The sequence below is a fragment of the Athene noctua genome, chromosome 5 (genome assembly GCF_965140245.1).
Source record: "Athene noctua chromosome 5, bAthNoc1.hap1.1, whole genome shotgun sequence".
Taxonomy (NCBI): Eukaryota; Metazoa; Chordata; class Aves; order Strigiformes; family Strigidae; genus Athene; species Athene noctua.
In genome coordinates, this window is record NC_134041.1 from 3,839,607 (window position 1) to 3,860,099 (window position 20,493).

The window sequence follows — 20,493 nt, forward strand, 5'->3', positions numbered from 1 at the left end:
AAAGTTTTTAACTTAAATCCAGTTCCCAAAGGAAAAAAAAAAAAAAAAAAAAAAGCAATTCTATGAACGCTGCCTTTATAACGAACAATCAGAAATTCCACTAAGCTAATTTGACAGAAATTTTTCCTCATTTAAACAACATTACAAAAGTCCTGCATTATAAAATAGGGTAGAATAAATCAGTGTAATCAATAAAACTATACAACATACAAATTACATATCTTCTGAGTGGGCAGTTTAATTCTCTCTCTTTGCAGCCATGACTACAACATGCTCACTAAAAACAACTAACTGCCCAAACTATTGCTTAGTTTGTTTTGTTTAAAAAAGGGTGCAATTTTATTGTATATACAACCAATTTACTGGTAATACCTTGTCTCATAGCAAGGTTCTGACAAAATGTTTGTCTAGGCTTTTTTCCCTTCACTGTGAAGCACTGAAAGCTGCTATTTTTTTTTTAGTGCACATATGTCTTAATAAAGTAATGCCCAGCTAAGTGCTATAGGGAAGGCAAAGGATGCTGGCTAGAGGATGTGATACCATATACTAACAATCACACAATACAATAGAGCAAAATGACTACTCAACCACTTATCAGACACATATGAAAATCCAAAACATTTTATTTTTTCCTTAAATAGAGAATAACCAGTAAACAATTTTCAGAACTTGGAAGTTTAAAAACGTGCATATAAAAATGGGCATTATATACTTTTATTGAATGTGGATTGATTGCAGTCTGCTAATAAAAATGGGTGTGGGATCTGAAGAAAAAGGAAGTTTTTTTTTTTTTTAAGGCTTGCTTGTGAAAGGAACAGTTGTAAAACAAAAATTGCTTGAAGCAGGGTTCAGCTTAGTGCTTCACAGTTTGACTGCTTCTCTAAGAAGAGCCCTTCCTGCATGTGCATTCAAAAATCACAAAAGTACAAAGACAAACACCTAAAACACACTGCGTCAAGTGCAGCACCAACTTTGGTCAAATAAAAAAAAATTAAAAGAAAAATTAATAATTGCTAAGCTTTTCTACATGATATAAGCAGGTATTGCATATTTTCATATATCTGGGAGAAAACAAAACAAAAAGGAAGACTCCAAATAAAATGTAAAATGCAGCAACATCCAAAAATACTGATAATCTAGCATCTACAGATCTCAGAATAGCACTGCCACTGACCATACAGGACAATAAACACTACTCCTATCTGCGGAACAACTAACATCCTATTTAATTCTAGATGTTGAAACTGACAATGGCTGACATAAAAGTCACATTTACAAAAAGTGTCTCCAAATGCTTGACTAGGGAAAAACCCCTTTCAATATAGGAACATGTGCAACAATTCCACAAATAATCGCTATCCAGGGCAAGGCACATTGATATGGAATTTTTTTTTTTGTTTCGTGCAAATTAAGAAAACAAAACAAAACATTGTTTCAGGGAAAAGATGAGGAGCAAAGTGTCTTCCCAAGAATTTCAGTTACTTGATTGTATAGGACAGTAGTAGAAACCCTTCTGAAGGGTCGAACAAACATAGTTTAAAGGCAAGTGCCTGGAATAGGGATTACAATATTGTGTCTTAATGCACTCTACTTTACCCTACATTAACTATATAAAAATTAGTTACTAACACTAGAACATGCAGAGACTTTCTCTGATTAGCTGGACTCGCCAACCAGAACGTATATATATGTATAGTATAGGAAACCTTCTTAAAGTTGCATGTGAAGCAAAGGGGTGCTCCGCTGTCTGATAGAAAAAATCACTTGCACTCTTTTTTTTTTTCTTTTTTTTTCCTTTTTTTTGTACATAAGATACAGGACGTTTGGGGTCCAAACTTTTTTTGTCTTTTTTTTTTTTTTTTTTTTCTTTTTTTCTTCTTCAGCAAGTGCCCTTGCTTTGAACTGGCATAAGTTGTAAGATCAGCATCATTCGTTTCTGTAATGTTTTCTTCGCAGTCCAGAAAATGTACCAGTTCAGGGACACGAAGGTGTTTTACTTTCTGGACCGTTCTCTCTTATTCCCAAGGTGTTTGAGAACTGATAAACCCTATATTGCCGGAAACACGTAAAATTTGTCAGAATTGGCATAATCCATTATAGTGACTTTTAGCTTATAAAATTAACAGATATTATGATTTCATTTTAGTTATGTGCTTTGATAACAGAAAATGATTAATTAGCATTTAATGTAGTTAACATATTGTGGTAAAAGCACCATTAGATTTGTTTTTTTTTTTTTTTAATTTTCCTTCAGTTTTAAAGGGATACAAGTTCAACAATAAAAAACATAAAAAGCAAAAATAGCTCCCCTTTTTCTTGCAAGGCTGTTTTTTACCCCAATAATTTAGAGTCCTGGGGTGGAAGGACTTGGAAAACAAAAATAGAATTTTCAACAATCTCTATCTTACAAAGATATTTAGCTATCCAATGAAATTGCACTTTACTCAATTCAAAATTCGATTGTTTTGATTGATTCCTGTCAGTTTCTGTCAAAACAGACCAACTTCCCCATTTCTGCGTGAATTTTTGTGTAATTGTTGAAAATTGTTGAAAAATGTTTTTTTTTAAATGTAAGTGCAGCATTTCAAACTTTTTTTCTTTTTTTTCTTTTTTTTTTTTTTAGTGAATAGTAGTAGTTCGATGTTTTAAATCGCTCTGCAATTGAGTGGAAACAAATTGTTGACAATGCTCTTATGGTTCATGTTATGTATCTAAGTGCCGACTGTAAAAAAAAAAAAAAAAAACCCCAACAAAAAAAAAAAACCTGCAATTTTTTTTCCGATATGTTACAGAAAAACATGCTCTATGTCTGTCCGGTAAGTTATATATTGCAGAATTCAGCTACTACAAAAGTTATAGTTTAAGTGTGTTTCATGATTTCTCAAGAAGTCTCACACCTGTATGGGAAAATCGATGAGGATACTGTAAAACAGTTAGGCTCCATATGGAAAGTGTGTTACAACAGCGAGTTGGTAAGCAGCAGCAGAGGCTAGTTCTACTCAGTGTCACCTAACGCTTACACTACCAATGAAACACTTCAAAAGTTATGAAGCCCAACCATTTCCAGCACCATATGAGAAATTACAACAGTCCTAAGTTGTCTAAAAAAAAAAAAAAAAAAAATGAAATCTCGAAAAAGTTACGGCCTTTGCCATTCAACCATAACGTTTGCCATTTCCATGTACTAGTTTGCTGTCGGTGTCTGCTCGCCTCCCCTTCCGCCGATGTGAAGTCGCTGCGCTGCGTTGCTGCTGCTTCCGTGTTACAGAGGTGGGAAGGGGTCTGGTGGTCTGTCCGGTGGGTGGTGGGAAGCGGAGACTTTTATCCCAGGTACCAGGACTGCAAAAGAGAGAGGAGAAGCGTCAGCCCGGCCGCCCGCTTTCGCTGCTTCCCGAAGGGCTCCGGGCATCGCCGCCAGCCTCCTCCGCCAAGAGGGGGGCTAATTGAGACTGTGACAAATTGACCTAATTACAAAGCTTAATTAAAAATACTGTACAAATCAATATATTTTTTTTTTTCGCCGACAGTCGCTGGCCATAGCTACAGATGAACGCGGGGGTCATGTCACGTTACAAGTTATCAATCTTTTTAATAGATTATGGCTTGAAGATCCCTCCAGTTCACTTTTGTCTAATCCCCTGAAAAGGCGATACACATTCGCCTCTCTGTGCCATTTATCACCCTGCAGTCGGGGTTTTCTTGGGTATTTAGGCATGTGCCAGCATAAGCATCTGTTGCTTTATACTGCCCTGCTTCAACTGTCTCGCTGGAACAGATGCACAGAAATTCAACAACAGGGCTGTTTTCTTAGGAGAAATGTGGATCGCTAGAGAAAAGCCAGGATAAAGCAAATCTGGGGGGAAAGTGGATCAGCGAAAATGTCCCCTATCTCTGGCCATACTTGTGTTTCAAAACAAAACATGGACCTCAACTAATAGCTTTTCTTTGGGAAATTTTTTTTTTTTTTTTGCCTTCCTCCCCGCAAAGGGAGGGAATTCCCTGGGATTTCAGCTCCGCAACAATACCGTCCTTAACCGAACCGCGCAGATACCCGGAGCACAGAAAAGCAATTTTGCTCCTCGATAGGAAAATAAACACTGTCGGAAAGCTGGAGTGGGCTCTGCTGGAGTCGGGGCAGTGCCACCGCACTGGGGAGACCCGACTCGGCCCCGGCGAGGTCAGACCAACCTGAACCCGGGATGAATAAGAGCAGTGTTAGGCCCTGGGATTGTACACGCAGGGGGATGCTACTTGGCAGTGACATATTGCTGTGGGAATACACCAACAAGCGGCAACTATTTAGCCTGAAGTAAAGTAATACAACAAGAAAGATTCAGGTATTAAAGAGCCGTTGCTGATACCCCACGTTTTTACTTTGGCTCCCGTAATATATGAGGTGCATACGTGTGCATGTATAAACTGACGACAAGTTTTACCAACTTTTTCCTCCGTTCCTTTTCAGCGTCTGACGTGATTGATAGCATAATCAACCCGGGGAAGATTTATGAACATTTACAGAAGACTCTGAGGCAAGTTTCATGTGGGACTTGGAGATTATGTGGTCTTGCCATGGAGGTAGGAACCGGTAAAATAAATAGCACGATCGGAGAAGTTGTCCTGCTTCCAATACACCTCATTAACTAACTCTTCCTCCGCTCGCCCTTCTGAATACAAACACACCGGTCCCATATCGGCTCCATCTATTGCCTACAGATTTTATATTTAGATTTACGCAGGCTGCAATTAAACGAAATAGTTCTCATATGTAAAGTTCATAAACAGAGAGAAGTTCTGGCAGGATTTGTGAAGCGGTGCCAAGTCCCGCTCCCCTCCCTGATTGCAGGGCCCTATTGATTTTAGGCGGGCTCAGGGAAGCCGAGCGCGGGCCGTGCCGGAGACGCCTCTGACCGCCGCGGGCTGCAAACTCTTCCCAGCTTTGCGGGGTCATCCCTCACCCTCGGCATTTGAGCGTGAGGGTCTTTGGCCAGGCTGGGAACTGTGGACGTCCCCAGCAGGGAGTAGAGGGGTTAAAAATTCAGAGCCGATGGTTCAAATCTATATTGCAGATGGCCAACTGGCTCCCATCGCCGCTGGCCCGGCCACATGGCCCACCGGCCGGGGATGGCGGGAGCCGCTCTGGCCTCGCCACTCCTCTTTCGCTTCAAAAGCAGATTTCAAAAAAAAAAAAGAAAAAAAAAAAGAAAAAAAAAGCAAAAAGCAAGCAAGCCGCGGTTGCAGAGGTGGGGCTGCTCATGGAGGAGGCCCGGGGTGGCGGAGCAGGGCAGGCAGTGGGGCGGCACGACGGGCTCCCCCCGCCCCGGGGTTCCCCCCCCCTCCCCTCCCCAAGCCCTGGGGGTCCCCCCCGAGCCCCGGGGGTCCCCCCCTGTCCCGGCCGGCAGGGGATGCGCCGCCGCCCGCCCCGTCGGTCCATCCGTTGGTCCATCCATCGGTGGGTCGGTGGGTCCATCCGTCCCCCCACGGCCCCGCGCTCCTTCACGCATCTTGCTATTCAGCCTGCGCCTTGCAGACAAGGTTACCCCAGAGCGGCTCTGTAATCCTTCACTGAAATAGGCTTTATTGATTGCTCTGGTCTATTGTTCCCTTTTCAAGTCCCCCAAGTTCAAGTTCATCCTGGTGTTACATCATGTCTCGTTGCTAGGGGCAACCAGACAGCCCCAGACGTGACTATCATTAGCAAGAGCCGCGCTGCGCCCTCCCACCGCCCGCCAGCCGCTCTGACGTAGCAGCCCCGCTGCAAACACATTGAAGTATTTATTCTGCCTAATTTATGACCTCCACAGCAAGAGAGACCCCCACTCCAAAAACCAACACTGTTGTATATTTAATTAATCTGTCTTTCTCTGGCACTTGGGAAAGTTAGACAAAGGTCTAATTATTGTGTGTCGCTCCCCACACTTTTCTTTTTGGGGTGACTATTTGCATGGGAAAAGAAACGGCGAGGCTGGGCGCGAGTCCCCTCCCTCCAAAACACCTTTTTTTTCTCCCCTGCCCTATTGACATTTCATGAAATACTTTAGCTGCTTAAGGGAATTAGAAAAAAAAAATCTGATGTGAATGTAACTCCTTCTGAGTTGGTATTCAGTAACACAAATCAACTCATGACATGTTTAAATTTAAATGCTAACCACACACTCTGCGAGTTACTTTAAAGGTTAGTTTTTAATCAATAGAAGTTGCTGACTCCGGAGTTTTTAGCGGCGCAGTGCAGCTCTGGGGCCTTTGTCTAGCGTTGGGCTTTCAAACTTTTTTTTTTTCTTGAGATGATTTTAGCAATGATTTGCAGACACAGAGTGCTATTGTGCTCCTGACTAGCAACATGTCAATAAAGGAGTAGAGTTACCATGCACTAGGGTGTCAATATGACTCCTGCAGACACTGCCCGGCCTTAATACCAATGAAAAACTTCATTAACCCTTACAGGAGCGACCCAAACTGCGCGGTTATTTTTTAAACTTCCGTGCCGGGGCTCAGGATCGCCTTTACTGAAAAGCTGCTTTTACGGGACCCAAACTCCGAGCACCTCGCAAACAGCTGCATCCCGCTTCGCCTGTTCCTGCAACCCCACTTGGATGAGATGTTTTATGGGCTGAGGCAGCAGAACAGTGAGACAGAGGGAGCATTTACCCATCAGATCCCACCAGCACTGCTCTCAGGATACCGTTTTAATTTAGAGCGTCTTACAGCCGAAACGCACACACAGAATGATCCTCCTTTTCTACTAATCATTTTAATATTAAGATCTCATATCCCCCTCAAGCCTCCTATACACGTCTAAGTCTTCCCGGATTAGGTCTGAAGAGCACCATTGTCCTTCTGAAGCACCTGTGAAACTTCTCTGCGAGCAGAGGGGAGACCTCCGCGCATCAAATGAAAATGTCTAGGAAGCGTATTGTGCTTTCAGAGCCCTGATAGTTGGGATCTGTCAAGTTTTTTTTTGCACGATTAGGAGGCTTAGAAGGGAAAAGAGAAGCCCACATCCCTACATTCGGGTGGCTGAAGTATTTTTTTGCCTTCTTTCGGAGCGCTGCTCTCACGTCTAACCACTGTACCCATTTTGTCCCTTCGTGTTCTGTAACCTATCCGACTGCACCCAGACGGAGAACGGCGTATTGCCTTTCTTAATTTCGAATCTCCATTTAAATCATGTGCACTATCACAATACGGTTAGGATGATATTATCTCCGCGCAGTTTCATAAAAGAGCCAGTATTTTATTTCCCCTCTATTTGCAGAACCATTCTCCCAGCGAGTTTAGAGCTAAATGAATCCACCGGAGCTAAAGGTCCTACTCAGTAAAATTACTGCCACGCAGTTGTCGGTGCCACTACGGGTCTGTATTGTCCTGCCAAGCATCTCGCTGTCCTTCCCCAGCGCTCAAGGTGAAACATCAGGAAGAATTCTGCAGTCCAGTACGAGATCTTCGCTTCCCTTTCTCCAGTCAAATGAAGAAGTAATCTCATCAGGTTGAAAAGTGCTGACTAAGGATTTAATAAAGTGCCTGCAGATGTGTGTCATCTCTAAGGTATTCAACTCATGTAATGCAAAACAGTTCCACACCGAATGTGCTTATAAAATTCCATTTAACCATTGCAGAGCTCTATTTTACTGTTCTCGGAGGAGTATTATCACACTTTCCCCCCTCCCCCCCCCCTAATTTACAGCACCATGAAAGTTGAAACTCTGCTCTGCCAGTATCTGAGAATCCTCACAGTAGTAAGGTTTTATGAACCATAAACAATATCTACTTGACTGAATCCTAAACAGGAAGTCTGAAATGGCAATTATGTTTCTTTGATCGCGCAAGTCTATTTGTTTCTTATGCTCTTCTGGAGATAGCAGAGACACACAAAAATCCTCAAGCCACTTCTGACAATCGGGTCCTTTGTATGGGAAGAACAGCAAGGAAACACTCTGTGATTCAGGATATTTAAAAAGAGAAAAGCTGAAAGTGCCTCATTGACTCCAGTAGCACTTTCTGCCCGTGTCAGGAGCCCAGAAACAGGCCCATTGTTTATTAAAATCGTTTTAAACCAGCCATCCTGCACGACGTGTTTCACTCCCAGCTCCCAAGCCTAACTGCGAGCACCGCTTCACGTGTTTTAAACCAGAAAGACAATCAAATGCAAACTTGTTAAATTTACTTCTACCTGCACATCTCCCGCCCTAACAATGAGACCTTTCAGCTCGCACAAAAAAGCGAGGGTTGTAAAGCCGCCCTATCTGTTTTTCGAATTAAAAAGTTAAACAAAAGTCCTCAAGGGCAAAGTTTAACGCTGCGGAAGGAGGTTGTTAATGTGGAATCCAGAACTGGGTGTGACAGTTGGCTTATTTCTCCAGGCGATGTAGGTTATTTAAGGACATTCACACGTTTGAAACTCTGACAAACTCCACACATAGGAGCTTTTGCTTCACCTAATCCATTTAGGGCTAGGACCTGGTCTGTGCTAGCCATTTTCTTCAGGTTTGAGCCCAGTTCGGCTGCCTGCCGGCAGGATGGGTCAGTGCCATTGGGACTTCAAACGCGGCTGCCGCGGTGCTGCGGCCGTTGCTGCCCTGGGCACGGCTGTGCTTGCAGGAAGCTATCGCTGCACAGGCCCGGGCGGGAAAATCCACCTTTGATAAGAGCCTAAATAATAATAAAAAAAAAACACCCAACTTGCAGCTTCAGAGCTCGCCGGCAAAGCGGCTGTTTGAGCAGCCGAGCTGAACCTGAGCCACGACCATCGGGCACCTGCGAGGATTCATCACGGCGCATCAGTTCAGTTGTTTTGTTTGGGGATGACATTTCAGTCATCTCAAGAACTTCAAGGCAATTAAAAACATTAACCCTGGGAAGGTGAATTGGGGTAACGAGTCCTTCTGGCTCCAAAGATAAAATGAGAATGTAAACAGCTAGGCAGCAAACCGGTCCTTTAGGCATCACCTTGCGAGAGGTCCCAGGAAGGCTCTTCTCCCCGGCGGGTGGTTTGAAAGCAAGGGGCCAAAACTGGGGCTTTGATACAATTTCAAAAGGTCTGCCAGGGTGAGCGAAGGCAGTGAAAATTCAGCTTCTGGTGCGACTGGCTGGAGGGCTCCTGCAGATAAAGCAACTGCCTTTGGTTTACCCCACGTCTGAATTTTTCCCACTTTTCTCTTGGTTTCTCCAGAGTTTCTCCAGGCATGAAATTTGATCCTACTGCCTAAACCGAAAGGTGAATATTAAAGACAAGGTCACCTTTGTGCCTATGGAAGTTATTTTCTTAGAGCTGGGATTAATTATTTAGTAATTATATTTTCCAAAATGAAATACCAAAAGGGACGTAAGTAGCATGTTGGTCATCCCTGAAGGGACATAAAACAGTGAGTGAATCTTCTGGTTGTCCAACATCCATACCCAGGAGAGTTGCATGCCCCACTACAAGCACATTTATACTGTCTCGAGGAAGATAAAACCCGTCTCGGGAGGGACACTAGTCTCCAGGCGATGTGTACAGTAGCTCTGCATCCAATAGCTTTTGCGAGAACGCCAGTTGTGGCAAACTGCATTAAATTACGTGCAATAATTTTGTAATATGGACTTCTGCCTGCTGACTATTAAAAATGTATAGTAGTCCAAACCACTTCTCTCCTGGGACCAACAAACTCACTTCAGGCAAGATTTCTGCTTGGGTTCAAACCTCAAGTTGGGAACAGCTAGTGTTTTTAACTAAGTCACCCCAAACCCTCCCAAACCTATGAAAACACACTCATACAGTAACTCCTGCTGTTGTTCCAGACATCTGAATGTTCCAGTAAAGTGTCCCAGCTGGCCCCAGATGTTTCTTAAGTATAAAGCAATGCTCTGAGCGCCGGACCCCCTGCCGCCCGAACCTGAGGCTCAGTGGATTAAAGATTGACTGCACTATGACATATTCACATTTAGCCTGAATATAATACAGCAAAGACTTATCAATGGCAAATGTTTGAAATGTAATCCAGCAAGGAGAGTAGGCTGGCACTTTGAATATGATGTATAAATAATGTATGGGAACTTAAGATCTAAATTAGATCTACAGGAAGAAAACTTTCCCTTTTCTCTGACTCTAAAAGAAAGTTCTCTCACAATGAGGTCATTTTTATGTCTGTCTTTCGGTTTACAATTTTGCCTTTAGACAGAGGGTCTTCCTTTTACTTCGGGAACATTTTGTGAGTTACAGTTTTCCTCCAGTTTTCTAAATAGTTAAGAAGTTCGTTTATTTGTTCATAAACTGACTCTGAAATCTGCAAAATAACTTCTAAACTTTGCGTCCTATGCTAAAGGCTAACTGCAGGAACGCTAAACCGTAACCCTTGCTGTTTAAAAAAAAAAAAAAAAAAAAAAAGATAGTGGAGTGAAAGAGAGAGAGGAAAAAGAAAGGGAGAAAGAGAGAGAAACAATCCCATTTTGGTTTTTGTTAGAGGACGGCATACTACATAGATCAGAGACTTTTCAAAAAATAAAAACCCCCACTGTACACAAAGCACAGGAAAATGTGAGGAAAAAAGGAAAAACCTAAAAGCAGCTTAGAATGTGTTAACTCTGCCATTCTGTCAGCTTAAAGAGTATTTTATGCTTGATCAACAGCTCTCTTTTATTATGCTTTTCTTTCATTCATTCAAGACATCAAAGACCAGAACCACCAGTGTACCTGATCTACCAGAAGAACTTGTAAGGGTGTTCTAAAGAAACGGGGGTATTGGGAGCCAGACACCCCTGCGGACAAGGCAGTTCAAAGAGAATATTTCAACAATGATTACATTTTGTAAATCTTTGTACGAAAGACAGCTTATTTCCTGCTTTTTTCATGAAAAATAGATTCTATCCATTAAAGTGAGCCCACAGTATGAAAGTTACTTGAGATCTGAGGTACAGCAAGCGGATTAAGTGGATGGTGAGATGAAATCTTTGAGAGAGACGATGGCTTTCTCTGATATTTGTTGCTGCCATAAGGTTTTCTGACTGGGATAGAAACTTTTTTTTTTTTTTTTTAATTTATTTGTAGACTTGCTGGTGGCAGTGAAGACATTTGTAAAAGCAAAATAAACCAAAATGAAACAGAAAGGAAAATTGTAACAAATAAAGGAACTAAGAAAACAAATGGTTGCAAAAACCTTTTGACATGTTTAAAAGAAAAACTATATATATTTGCTCCACTACAAAAATTGCAGGCTAGCCATTTAAATCCAGCAGACAACTCCGAAGCGCAGCGCACAGACCCAAGCCAGCTGTTTACTTTTCAAAGCCTGTGGTGGTTTCTGCATTGATAAACTATATAACCTCACACACACAGAAGGGATTTTAGCTATGCCAGACCTCATTGCTCTGTCCCGGTTTCTTTATGCTCTGTCACAGAATAAAAATGATCCTAACACAAACCCTGAAATAATATCTTGCTCCAGAAAGGACATCTTTGTAGATATTTCCTGAGTTACTGCCAAAAAAGATTTTTTTTTTTTTCGCCCATTCATCCTTTCAAAGTTTTGCTATAAACATAGCCAAAATTGTTCGGGAGTAATCAGAAATGACCAAAATATGACCCACCAGCCAAGTACAGCTCTGGGGGGGAGGAAGCTGCCCCCATGCCGGCGGCCCGGCCAGCAGCCACCTCTGCCACCACACCTGGGTGACGCTCACCGGCACTGGCACCTCTCTTGCTGCCCTGGTACATACATCGCCTTTTGCAATGGGAAAAGAAAACAGGAGTCCACATTTTATCAAAGAACCAAAAAGACGACTTTAAAACCCGCCTCACGGTTTACATCTGCTGTTGCAATTTAAAAGTAAATACACTGCGAAGGGGTTTTTAAATTCTGCACTTTAAGCCTCACTTTTTAGACAGTCCTGTATTTTCCTCTGCTGGAAGCACAGTTAAATTTGCTAGAGTGCTATGCTTTAATATTTCTTACACTAAATCTCACTTATTTCTTTCCCTTTATAAAATAGAATGTGCATCGGGACTTGGATCTGCTTATAACTTCATGCCGGGAACTCCCGTGGAAAGTGGGACGGCAGACACACCGCTGCGAGGGGACTTTCCAGCATTTTGCTAGGAAAAAAAAAAGTGAGCCCTTTGGGAACCACTGTGAACCCGCTGCCGAAACTACGGTGCCCCACGTTGTCCCCCGTTTCCCCGTGCCCCCGGACACGGCACAAAGCCGGTGGGTGCCCAGGGACCCCCCAGCCCTGACGGTGGGTGCATGGGGCCGGTGGCAGCCCCTGCTCCCAGCCTCTCGCAGCCAAGATCTGCTCGTCCCAGGCTCCGGCAGCGCGTTTGCAAGTTCAAGTTCAGGTTTAAGTGAAATAAAACGCTCCTCGGGAGTCTGCAGCCAGCCCTCATTTACATGTGATCCCTCTGAACTTCGCCTGCGCCAGCGCGCCCTGTTTCCAGGGCCCGCCGAAGGAATGTTTTACAGTTAGAGCCCGCAGTGCTTTCTCAGGCATTTTAGACCCAGAGGCCCAAGTTTCAAGCTGCAGCATTAAAAGTTTCCACAGAGCTACTGCAGAGAGAGGGAGGAAAGGGGGGGGGGGGGGGGGGAGGGAAATGAGGAGAACAATATCGTCTTAATTGTCTCTATATAGCTCCACAGTTAAAGTATTACTTTTTAAAGGGACATAATTTATTCTAGAGGCACGGTGTTATAACAACCAGTACATACTTTCACCGCAGCGTAACCCGCTCTATTCTTCATTGTGCTCTCCGGTTTTGTTGCTTTTGCAGAACTCCTTGTTACCCAGTCCCCTATACTGTACTTACAGTTTTATTCAATTTAAGCCAGTTCCTGCAGTCCTCAGGCGAGCAAAACTCCCCTGAAGCCTCAGGAGTTTTGCCTGCACCAGGACTGCAAAAATAATCTCCCTTGCAACCACCGTTTTCCCCCAAAGTTTCTTTACTTTTATTGCTTTAGACAATCGGGGAAAGTCATCCAAAGAAAATCAACCCCCAGTCTGGGCCTCCCAAGCTCCATTTGCAGCGAGACAGCCTGAGAGCACACACACGCACCGAGACACACGTACACACACACGCGCGCGCGGGGGGTTTGCCCCCGGGACTCTCTTTCCCTGTCCCGGGCCGGTGGGGAGCGACTGGAGCTACGTGAGGGGCCCACGGGGCCGAGGGGTCCCAGCGGGACGGGCTGCTCTGCTGGCAAGTTGCTGCAGAGGCTCTGGCTCTTTGCTCTGTGGAGTTTGGGGTACAAAAGGTAGTTTTCAGCTGCTTTTCTTGCCTGGCTGGGAGTACTTTAGAGTACGCCGCGCAAGAGGAAAGCGAGGTGAGGTGATAACTTGAACTGGAGGGGAGAGCGAGCGCTGTCTCCAAAATCCCCCCCAAAGCCTCCAGCGCCTGGTCTCTGCCCGCGCTGGATGTCTGTGGGTGAAGCAGACAAATGAGCAGCCCCGTGGCTCTGCTGGGAGAGCAAAGGCAGCGTGCACAGCCTGATAAAAGCAGGGCAAAAAAAAAAAGGGGCGGACGGGACATGCTGGCGAGGAGTTGGGCTGTGGGCAGCAGGAAGAGCGAGGCGCAGGGCGGACAGATGCAGGTGGACAGAGGGACAGGATGGGAGCTGGGGACGCCAGGACGAGGGGGCCAAGACAACAGCATGTTTTCAGAAGTGGGCAGAGAGAGGTTGGGGTTTGGAGGCCATAGAAAGGGAAGAGGAATCGGGGTTTTGGAGAGTCCTAGGTGTACCGGGCAAGGAGATCAAAACCAGTCTCCAAATTAACATGGACAGAAATAGTAGCATGGAGGAAACTCTGGTGGTTTTGCCACATTGACCTTAAAGTAGAAAGTGAGGTAGAGGAATAATGAACGAATTCAGCAGTGAACCCTCCTTCCCAAATCTCCCCTCAAACACAGAAAGCCAAGAAGGCATCGAGCTGCACACAAAACTCTTGAATGTGAGAACTTTTGATGTCTGTGTTTTTCCTGATGCTTTGTACCTTGCTAAACTGAACAAAGTGCTCTAAGAAATGTGGAAGGCCGTGCACCGTGCTTGTGCTCAGCACTCGGCCCCCTGGGGTGTGTGGCTGCGGGGATCCATCCCCCGTTACACCGCAGGGAGCCCCTGGTCAGGACCGTGGTGGCCGTTGGGGTCGGGAGGATACAGGAGCTGGGTGATCAGGGTGAGGAAATGCCATCCCAGCCTTTGGAAGTAGTCACCTCTCCGGTGGAGAATTGGGAAAAGCCTTCACAGCACACGATCTGCCTTTGGATGAGGAGGGATGTATTAGACATGGTTGGCTAAAGGGAGTTGGGTCTTGGCCTAGTGTGGAGTGATTTTCACACATATTGTGAGATGCCAATGAAAGTCCTGGTGGAGTGTAAAGTCATTAAATGAGATGAAATTAAACAATTTAGTTATTTCTGCTTCATCATATTTGTGCAGTATGGCAGGCAGAATGAATTACTACTAATGATCAAATTTAGTAATACTAATTAAACTATCTCAATTTAATTAATACTAACAGAGAAAACAGACAAAATTACTAATGTAAACCTTGAACTTAAAACCAAAAGGTGCCTCCGCTTTTATGAGTCACTGAATGTGAGGCTTTTCTCTGAAAATAGACTGTATAGAAGTGGCTCTTTGTACTCTGTACGTAAGCTGCTCCATTGTATGGAGAATTATAGCTTTCCCCCATCTTTTTTTTTTTAAATTTTTTTCTAAATGTTACTACTTTTACTCCTTATATTCCTGAAAAGTGTCCAGGAGAAGAATCTGGACTGTTTTGACTCATGCAGCATCAACAGGATTGATAAAGAAGTTACCACTACTGGGATAAGTTCTGCCCTTGTCACTATTGTTAGGAACACAGTGAGTTTATAAAGAGCTTCTGGAGCCTCCCTTGCTCCAGAGCCTGTGGAGACTCCAGAAGGAATATAACCCAGCCTATCCTTTCAGATTTAGCCTACAGAACCAGGAAATTGGGAAAAGTCCAAAACTAAACCCATCTCTACATCAAGGAAGATTGCTTTGGGGTCACTAAGAGACAGTACCTGTAGCTGCAAAATAAAAACTCTAGACATACATGATGGCTGCACTGCAAGCCCTCCCCATAAAGAAAATGTGAATTTTAACCTTTATCTTACTTGAAAAAGACTAATTTATTGTACTGTGAGAGGTATAAGCAAAATACAAGCATATTAAACAGAAAAATAACTGTATTTCTAAAAGACAGTCCTGCCAATAACAGATCTTCCATCTCCTACTCTCACTGACTTCAGTGAATGTACAGTTGGGTCCAATACCGCAGACACATTTTTTAACCCAAAAGACTACAAGAAAGTCCTTCAAAAAAAAAAAAAGAAAAGAAAGAGAAGAGCCAAGCAAGGAAAATTATGTGTAAAAGTGTTCCTGCAAAATCTCAAATCTCATTGTTTAGCACATGCAAGGATGAAAAAACCCAACCCCACATGCAAATTTCATATCTAAATTTATTCCCTTTTTTGAAAAAAAGGTACCTTTTCTATTGTCATATTTAAAAAGAGGTAGTTATGGCAAAAGCACAAAAGGAAACCTAAAGTTGTATAAAGCTCCTCCAAGCAATGCAGAAATTACTGTGTTCTATCTCAAAGGTGGCTCATTTTATTGGTAGTGATTTTTGTTACTCATATCTCATACTTAAAATTACATTTCATTGACTTCTGAAATGTATTTAGCTGCATCTCTTTGTGGGTAATAACTAGTATTTGTATAGATGATGTAAGAGTTGGGTCATGCAAGTGAATATGCGTGAAAATATTATGACTATAGTGTCAGTACTGTTTTCAAAATTGAATATTAATAACCAAAGTAACTAAAGGCTACATAGTCAAGCCTACAAGATGTGTTCATGGTTAGCCTCTTGATTTATTAATGTCAGATTTTTTCTTTTTAAACGTATCCTGGTTTTGGATTCTACTTCTGCAGATTTGTCTCTGTTCAAGTAGAATATACTACAAAAACAAATGCCTAAAACAAGATGATACCTTTTGTTGCTCTGAACCAGGTTCTGAAACCAGGTAAAGTTTGAAAACTACAACTCGGCATCCTTACTAAGAACACACACTCCATTACATTTTAAAAAATAAGCATGTTCTAAGGGAATTGCATAATTTTGCTGTATTTCTTTCAAAGCCCCAATCCTTCCCTGTATGCTATTTACATTTCTCTAGGATAGTCCAGCACTAGGGAACGTGATGCTCAGCGTCTCGGGAATGTGTAATCTGCTGCCAACTGGAGAGTCCTTCTCCATTAATAAATGGCTTCTCATCTTTTGGTCTCTTCTTATGGAATTTAGTATTAATTTCAGAGCAAGATAGCCTATTTTGCAAGGTGTTCACCTCTGGAGCTTATTTATTCCTTGACCTCTGCGTTAAGGCCATTAAGCCAAGGTGATTCTTAGAATAGGTAGCTTAGTGCCTATCCATTGGGAAGGATGTAGGGATTGTGGCCTTTAATTTTTGACCTTCATTGTAGACTGTGGTCCTAATCCTTTGATTGCAGAATTGTTAAAAAGTATATATGGCAGTTGGCAAAAATCTTAATGTTCCAGTAAATGCAAAAGCCATAAATTCAGCTGCTGACCTTTTCCATCCAGGTCACATGTGACACCTACTGGAGTTTGTCAGGCTGTGTGGAATTTATGGAGCTCATATAGGTATCAGCTGCGAAAGCTGAACTTTCATGAAATGTCTTTCAAAGGCACTTCCAAAACCCTTGTAAAAAGTCAGTATGTCTTTTTTTTAAGGGTATACATTCTACACGCATTTTAAAAGGTCTCATCATGCCATCTCTGCAAATCTTCAACACTTAGGAAACTTCAGCTCTTAAATTATTACTCTTTACAAAATAGAGAAATCAGGCCAGGCATGTAATTATTGTGATTACCAACTTCCAACAACCCCTCTCCAAGCCTACAGAATATGCTGAACCTCGGCGCATTCCTTTCTTTCTCTTGTGCATCTCGCTGCCCCTCTCTGAAATCAATGGTATTGATGGCGTATTGTCAGTCAGGGAAATGTGATTTGATAGTACCCTAAAGCAGTGGCAAAAGAAGGGAAGAAATACAAAACCTACTCAGGTCCACACCGTGAGCGCGAGATCAATGTTTTCAATAATACGTTTGCCGCCATGTAGCACCCTAACTGTCGCAATTAATAATGTAGAAGGAGCTGATTAACTTAAGTAAAGTGCTCTCCACTGTGTAAACACATAAAGATCTATAGGGCAAAAGAGGAAAGAACGAACAAAACGTCATTTTTATATTTTATGTGGACACATTCTTGCTTTCTATTCTGCTCTTGTAACAATTACTGTACTAGCCACTCTGACAGAGTCAATAAATCGATCTGGGACCTGATGCAGCAGCGGGGCAGACTAATCCAATACAGCATTATCTGCTATGGAGGCTGGGGGTGGGCGTGGGGTGGCCAGGAAATTGGCCAAGTCAAGTAAAAGCAGTAAGAGGCACATAACTATAATCTTGCCTTACACTTGTTTGTTTGATTTGTGTGTGCGCGCCCGCATGCATGTGTGTATCTGAACAAACGTGCAGCTCTGCAGGAGGAAAGTGCTCTGCCCATGCTGCATCTCCAGAGTCCTTGCGATACTCCACCTGGTCACAGGACCCTGTGGTTCAGAGAGCATCAGCACGCACTCTGATTTAATCACGTCGGCAGGATTCAAAGATCTGGTGACTCTCTCCCCCACCACACCAAAGTTAGTACCTGCTCCCCCTCTCAGCTGAGCCCACCCCAACAGCAGCAAGAGCTGCTGCTTGTCCACTGGAAAACAAGTCTGGGAATTCCCTTCTGTGTGCTCTCTACCTGTGAACTAGGAGCTGTCACGTTTTGTCAGCTTAAATGGTCACTTGGGTCTGGTACTATGTCTCTGACAGTGGCTGCACTCCTCTTGGGAGGAAGATGCAAGAATCTCTATAAAGGAGGCGGACCAAAATGATTTGGCCTGAGGGGAAGCTTCTTCCCAGCCCCATGCAGTAAGTGGTAGGCCTTGTAAATCCATGTTAGCGGGGAATATGAGATTGAAAAAATAAAAATAAAAGAAAGTTTCCTGCTGAATGGAAAAAAGAAAACTGTTTTTTTGGCAGAAGTTCTTCAAGAAGGAGAACATAGGCCATTGTTACTATGAAGACTTTTCAATGAAAACACAGAAAATCATTGCCTTTTAGAGTAATTGTTTAGCTAAAGAAAGGTTACACAGCTTGTAGAGAATTTAGTAAGAAATTAAATCTCTCCAGCTCATTCATCATATTTCTGCATTTGCCAACTCTTCCCACCAGGCCCACACTTACTTCTTCTCTCTCTTCTCCCCTACTGTGGAGCATAAGTAATGGCCATAAAACCCACAGAAAGGGTGCCTTACGCACAGGCTTCCTGTTTATTGTGAGGAGGGGGAAAAAAAAATGCAGTAAGTTTAATTGCTTAGTTTGGGAAATTCGTCTATGTCCATTGTAAATAATTGTATGCTATATCTATTGGAAATAGGATGCTTAGTGTTAGTTTCCAAAAAAAAAAAAAAAAAGAAGTCTGAACTGCTCACCAGAGCCTGCAAGGAGGAGGAAGAAAAAGCACAGGAAAAAGGATCCCTCCTGCTGAGGACTAACCCAGGCATTTCTGGACTGATTTGGCTCCAACCCACTTTGAAGATAAGGCCATGTGATGGCACTAGGAAGTTTTCTATGAATCTTTACCTTTATAGTGCAATATGTGCTTTCTTCTTGAGGTACACTGTTCTCTGCTGCTTTTTAAGAACTGATCTGAGAATGAAATTTCATACTGCCCCTCTGCACGAAAGCTCAATTAAAGGGGCTTTGTGCACTGAGCTGAGCAGGCAGTGAAGGGAACGGGAGTTGGGGAGTGACCCTGATTTCTGGTCACCTTTGTACCTCCTCTCTGCGGAGCACTCTCTGGACTGTCATTAGTAACTGTGATCAGAGCAGCACGTTCACACTCACGCTGCACTGGGGACGCGTGGCTATGGAGCTATTATGTGATCAGGGGCACATCAAGAGCCCCACGACCGCATGCGGGCTCTTTGCTCCCATCATGGTGGAACCATCTCAATTTTAGCTCAGCGAAGGATTCAGCCAACATTTCCTTGACTAATTTCAACCAAAGAGAAGAGTGAGTTTAATATGGCCAAACACAAAGCGAAGGCAGGATCTGAAATCTCCTGTCAGCCTCCCAGGGTCTGAGACCTGCTGCTTGATAGATTGACACTGCATTTTCTATGCACGCTCTCTCTAGACTTAAGACATTTTTAGAGCCATTTCCAGGCCACCCTCATGATCAGGCCAGTATAGCTGCTTTCTGGATGGAAGATAAAACACAGCATCAACCTTCAGGTCACATAATCAGTAGGTTGGTGCCACTCGTTCTGCAGCAAAATACTTTTTGCTAAGGAATCAAAACTTTCAGTGGTCATAATAGGGCTCAAGACCACAAGAGTCCATCCTTCTTCAATACCCTTCAGCCCAGGCAATTATTATAAATTAAGTGGTCACATATACAACTTTCTTTTCTCACGTGCTCAACCGTTCACTGTAATGGTTCTGCTCCTGATCTCTGTTTTGGGTCTCCTATTTCTTACGAGTATTGTAAATGTCTAGTAGGAAAGCGATCCATGAGGGTGCAGGGCCCACACAGGCTCAAGGAGCAATCTAAAATTCAGACGGCACTTTGGGCACCGTGTAACTTTGCTCTGGCTGTCGGAGGAGAGCAGCCCTCGCTTCCCATTGCTGATATGGGAAAGTCCACAGATCCCTGCTGGTTTTGGAAGGAGAGTGATCCCTCTAACTTCAGCAGCTCTAGAAAGTAGCAGTCCCACCCTCAAAATTGTGTTTTTTCTACCTAGTCTCTGCATATTTCTGTTCTTTACCCAGGAGAGACATTATTCCTGCATGCAAATGACGTTCTGAACCTGCTACTACATTTGCTGCTACGGACCAAGAGAAGGAAAGGGGCGGTCAAGTCTCTGCTTAAGCAAAATGCTTTGCAGTTAAGTTTCTTCCAGAGCCATGCGTGCTGGCCTAGGGAGGCTGCTTTATGGAATATGTAATTCTCAGGGGCCTGAACTGATTTGAACAAACACTTCCAAATTAGTGTTCTTCATCTTCATTCACGCTCAAACACAAGTGGTGCATTCAGCCCTGAGGGTAAATATTCTTATCCTGGGGAGGCACAGTCTCCTCAGCAACAAGTAGCACTGATCTGGCTTATAAATAGTTCTGCTCAAAACCCCCAAAATAAAAGGCCTGATCTTGTTCCTGCAGCCTCTCATGTTCTCTGCACGTCCACAGCAATGGACGAGCCACATGCACCCCTCACACTTTTTCTGAACACAAACTGCTCCGCGAAGTGGAGCGGTGGCTCAGCTGTTAGCACCACCACCAGATCCTGACCTTACTCTTCCTCCCTGAGGGCCCAGCAGGTGCTGCCTGTCTGACCAGAGCAATTCCTGGGCACTGGGAAACGGGAGA

General features: G+C 43.5%; 1 protein-coding gene across 13 annotated transcripts in view; it reads right to left on the minus strand.

The window, feature by feature from the left end:
* The window catches only part of NFIA (nuclear factor I A), a 358,382-nt gene that overhangs the window by 3,937 nt on the left and 333,952 nt on the right, over positions 1 to 20,493 (minus strand). For all 13 annotated transcript variants that reach the window (XM_074906089.1, XM_074906098.1, XM_074906088.1 and 10 more), the window contains one exon: positions 1 to 3,339. This exon is cut by the window's left edge and continues 3,937 nt beyond it. In XM_074906089.1, coding sequence (XP_074762190.1) covers positions 3,263 to 3,339 — 77 coding nt within the window. In that variant the 3' untranslated portion in view covers positions 1 to 3,262. The remainder of the gene's footprint in view (positions 3,340 to 20,493) is intronic.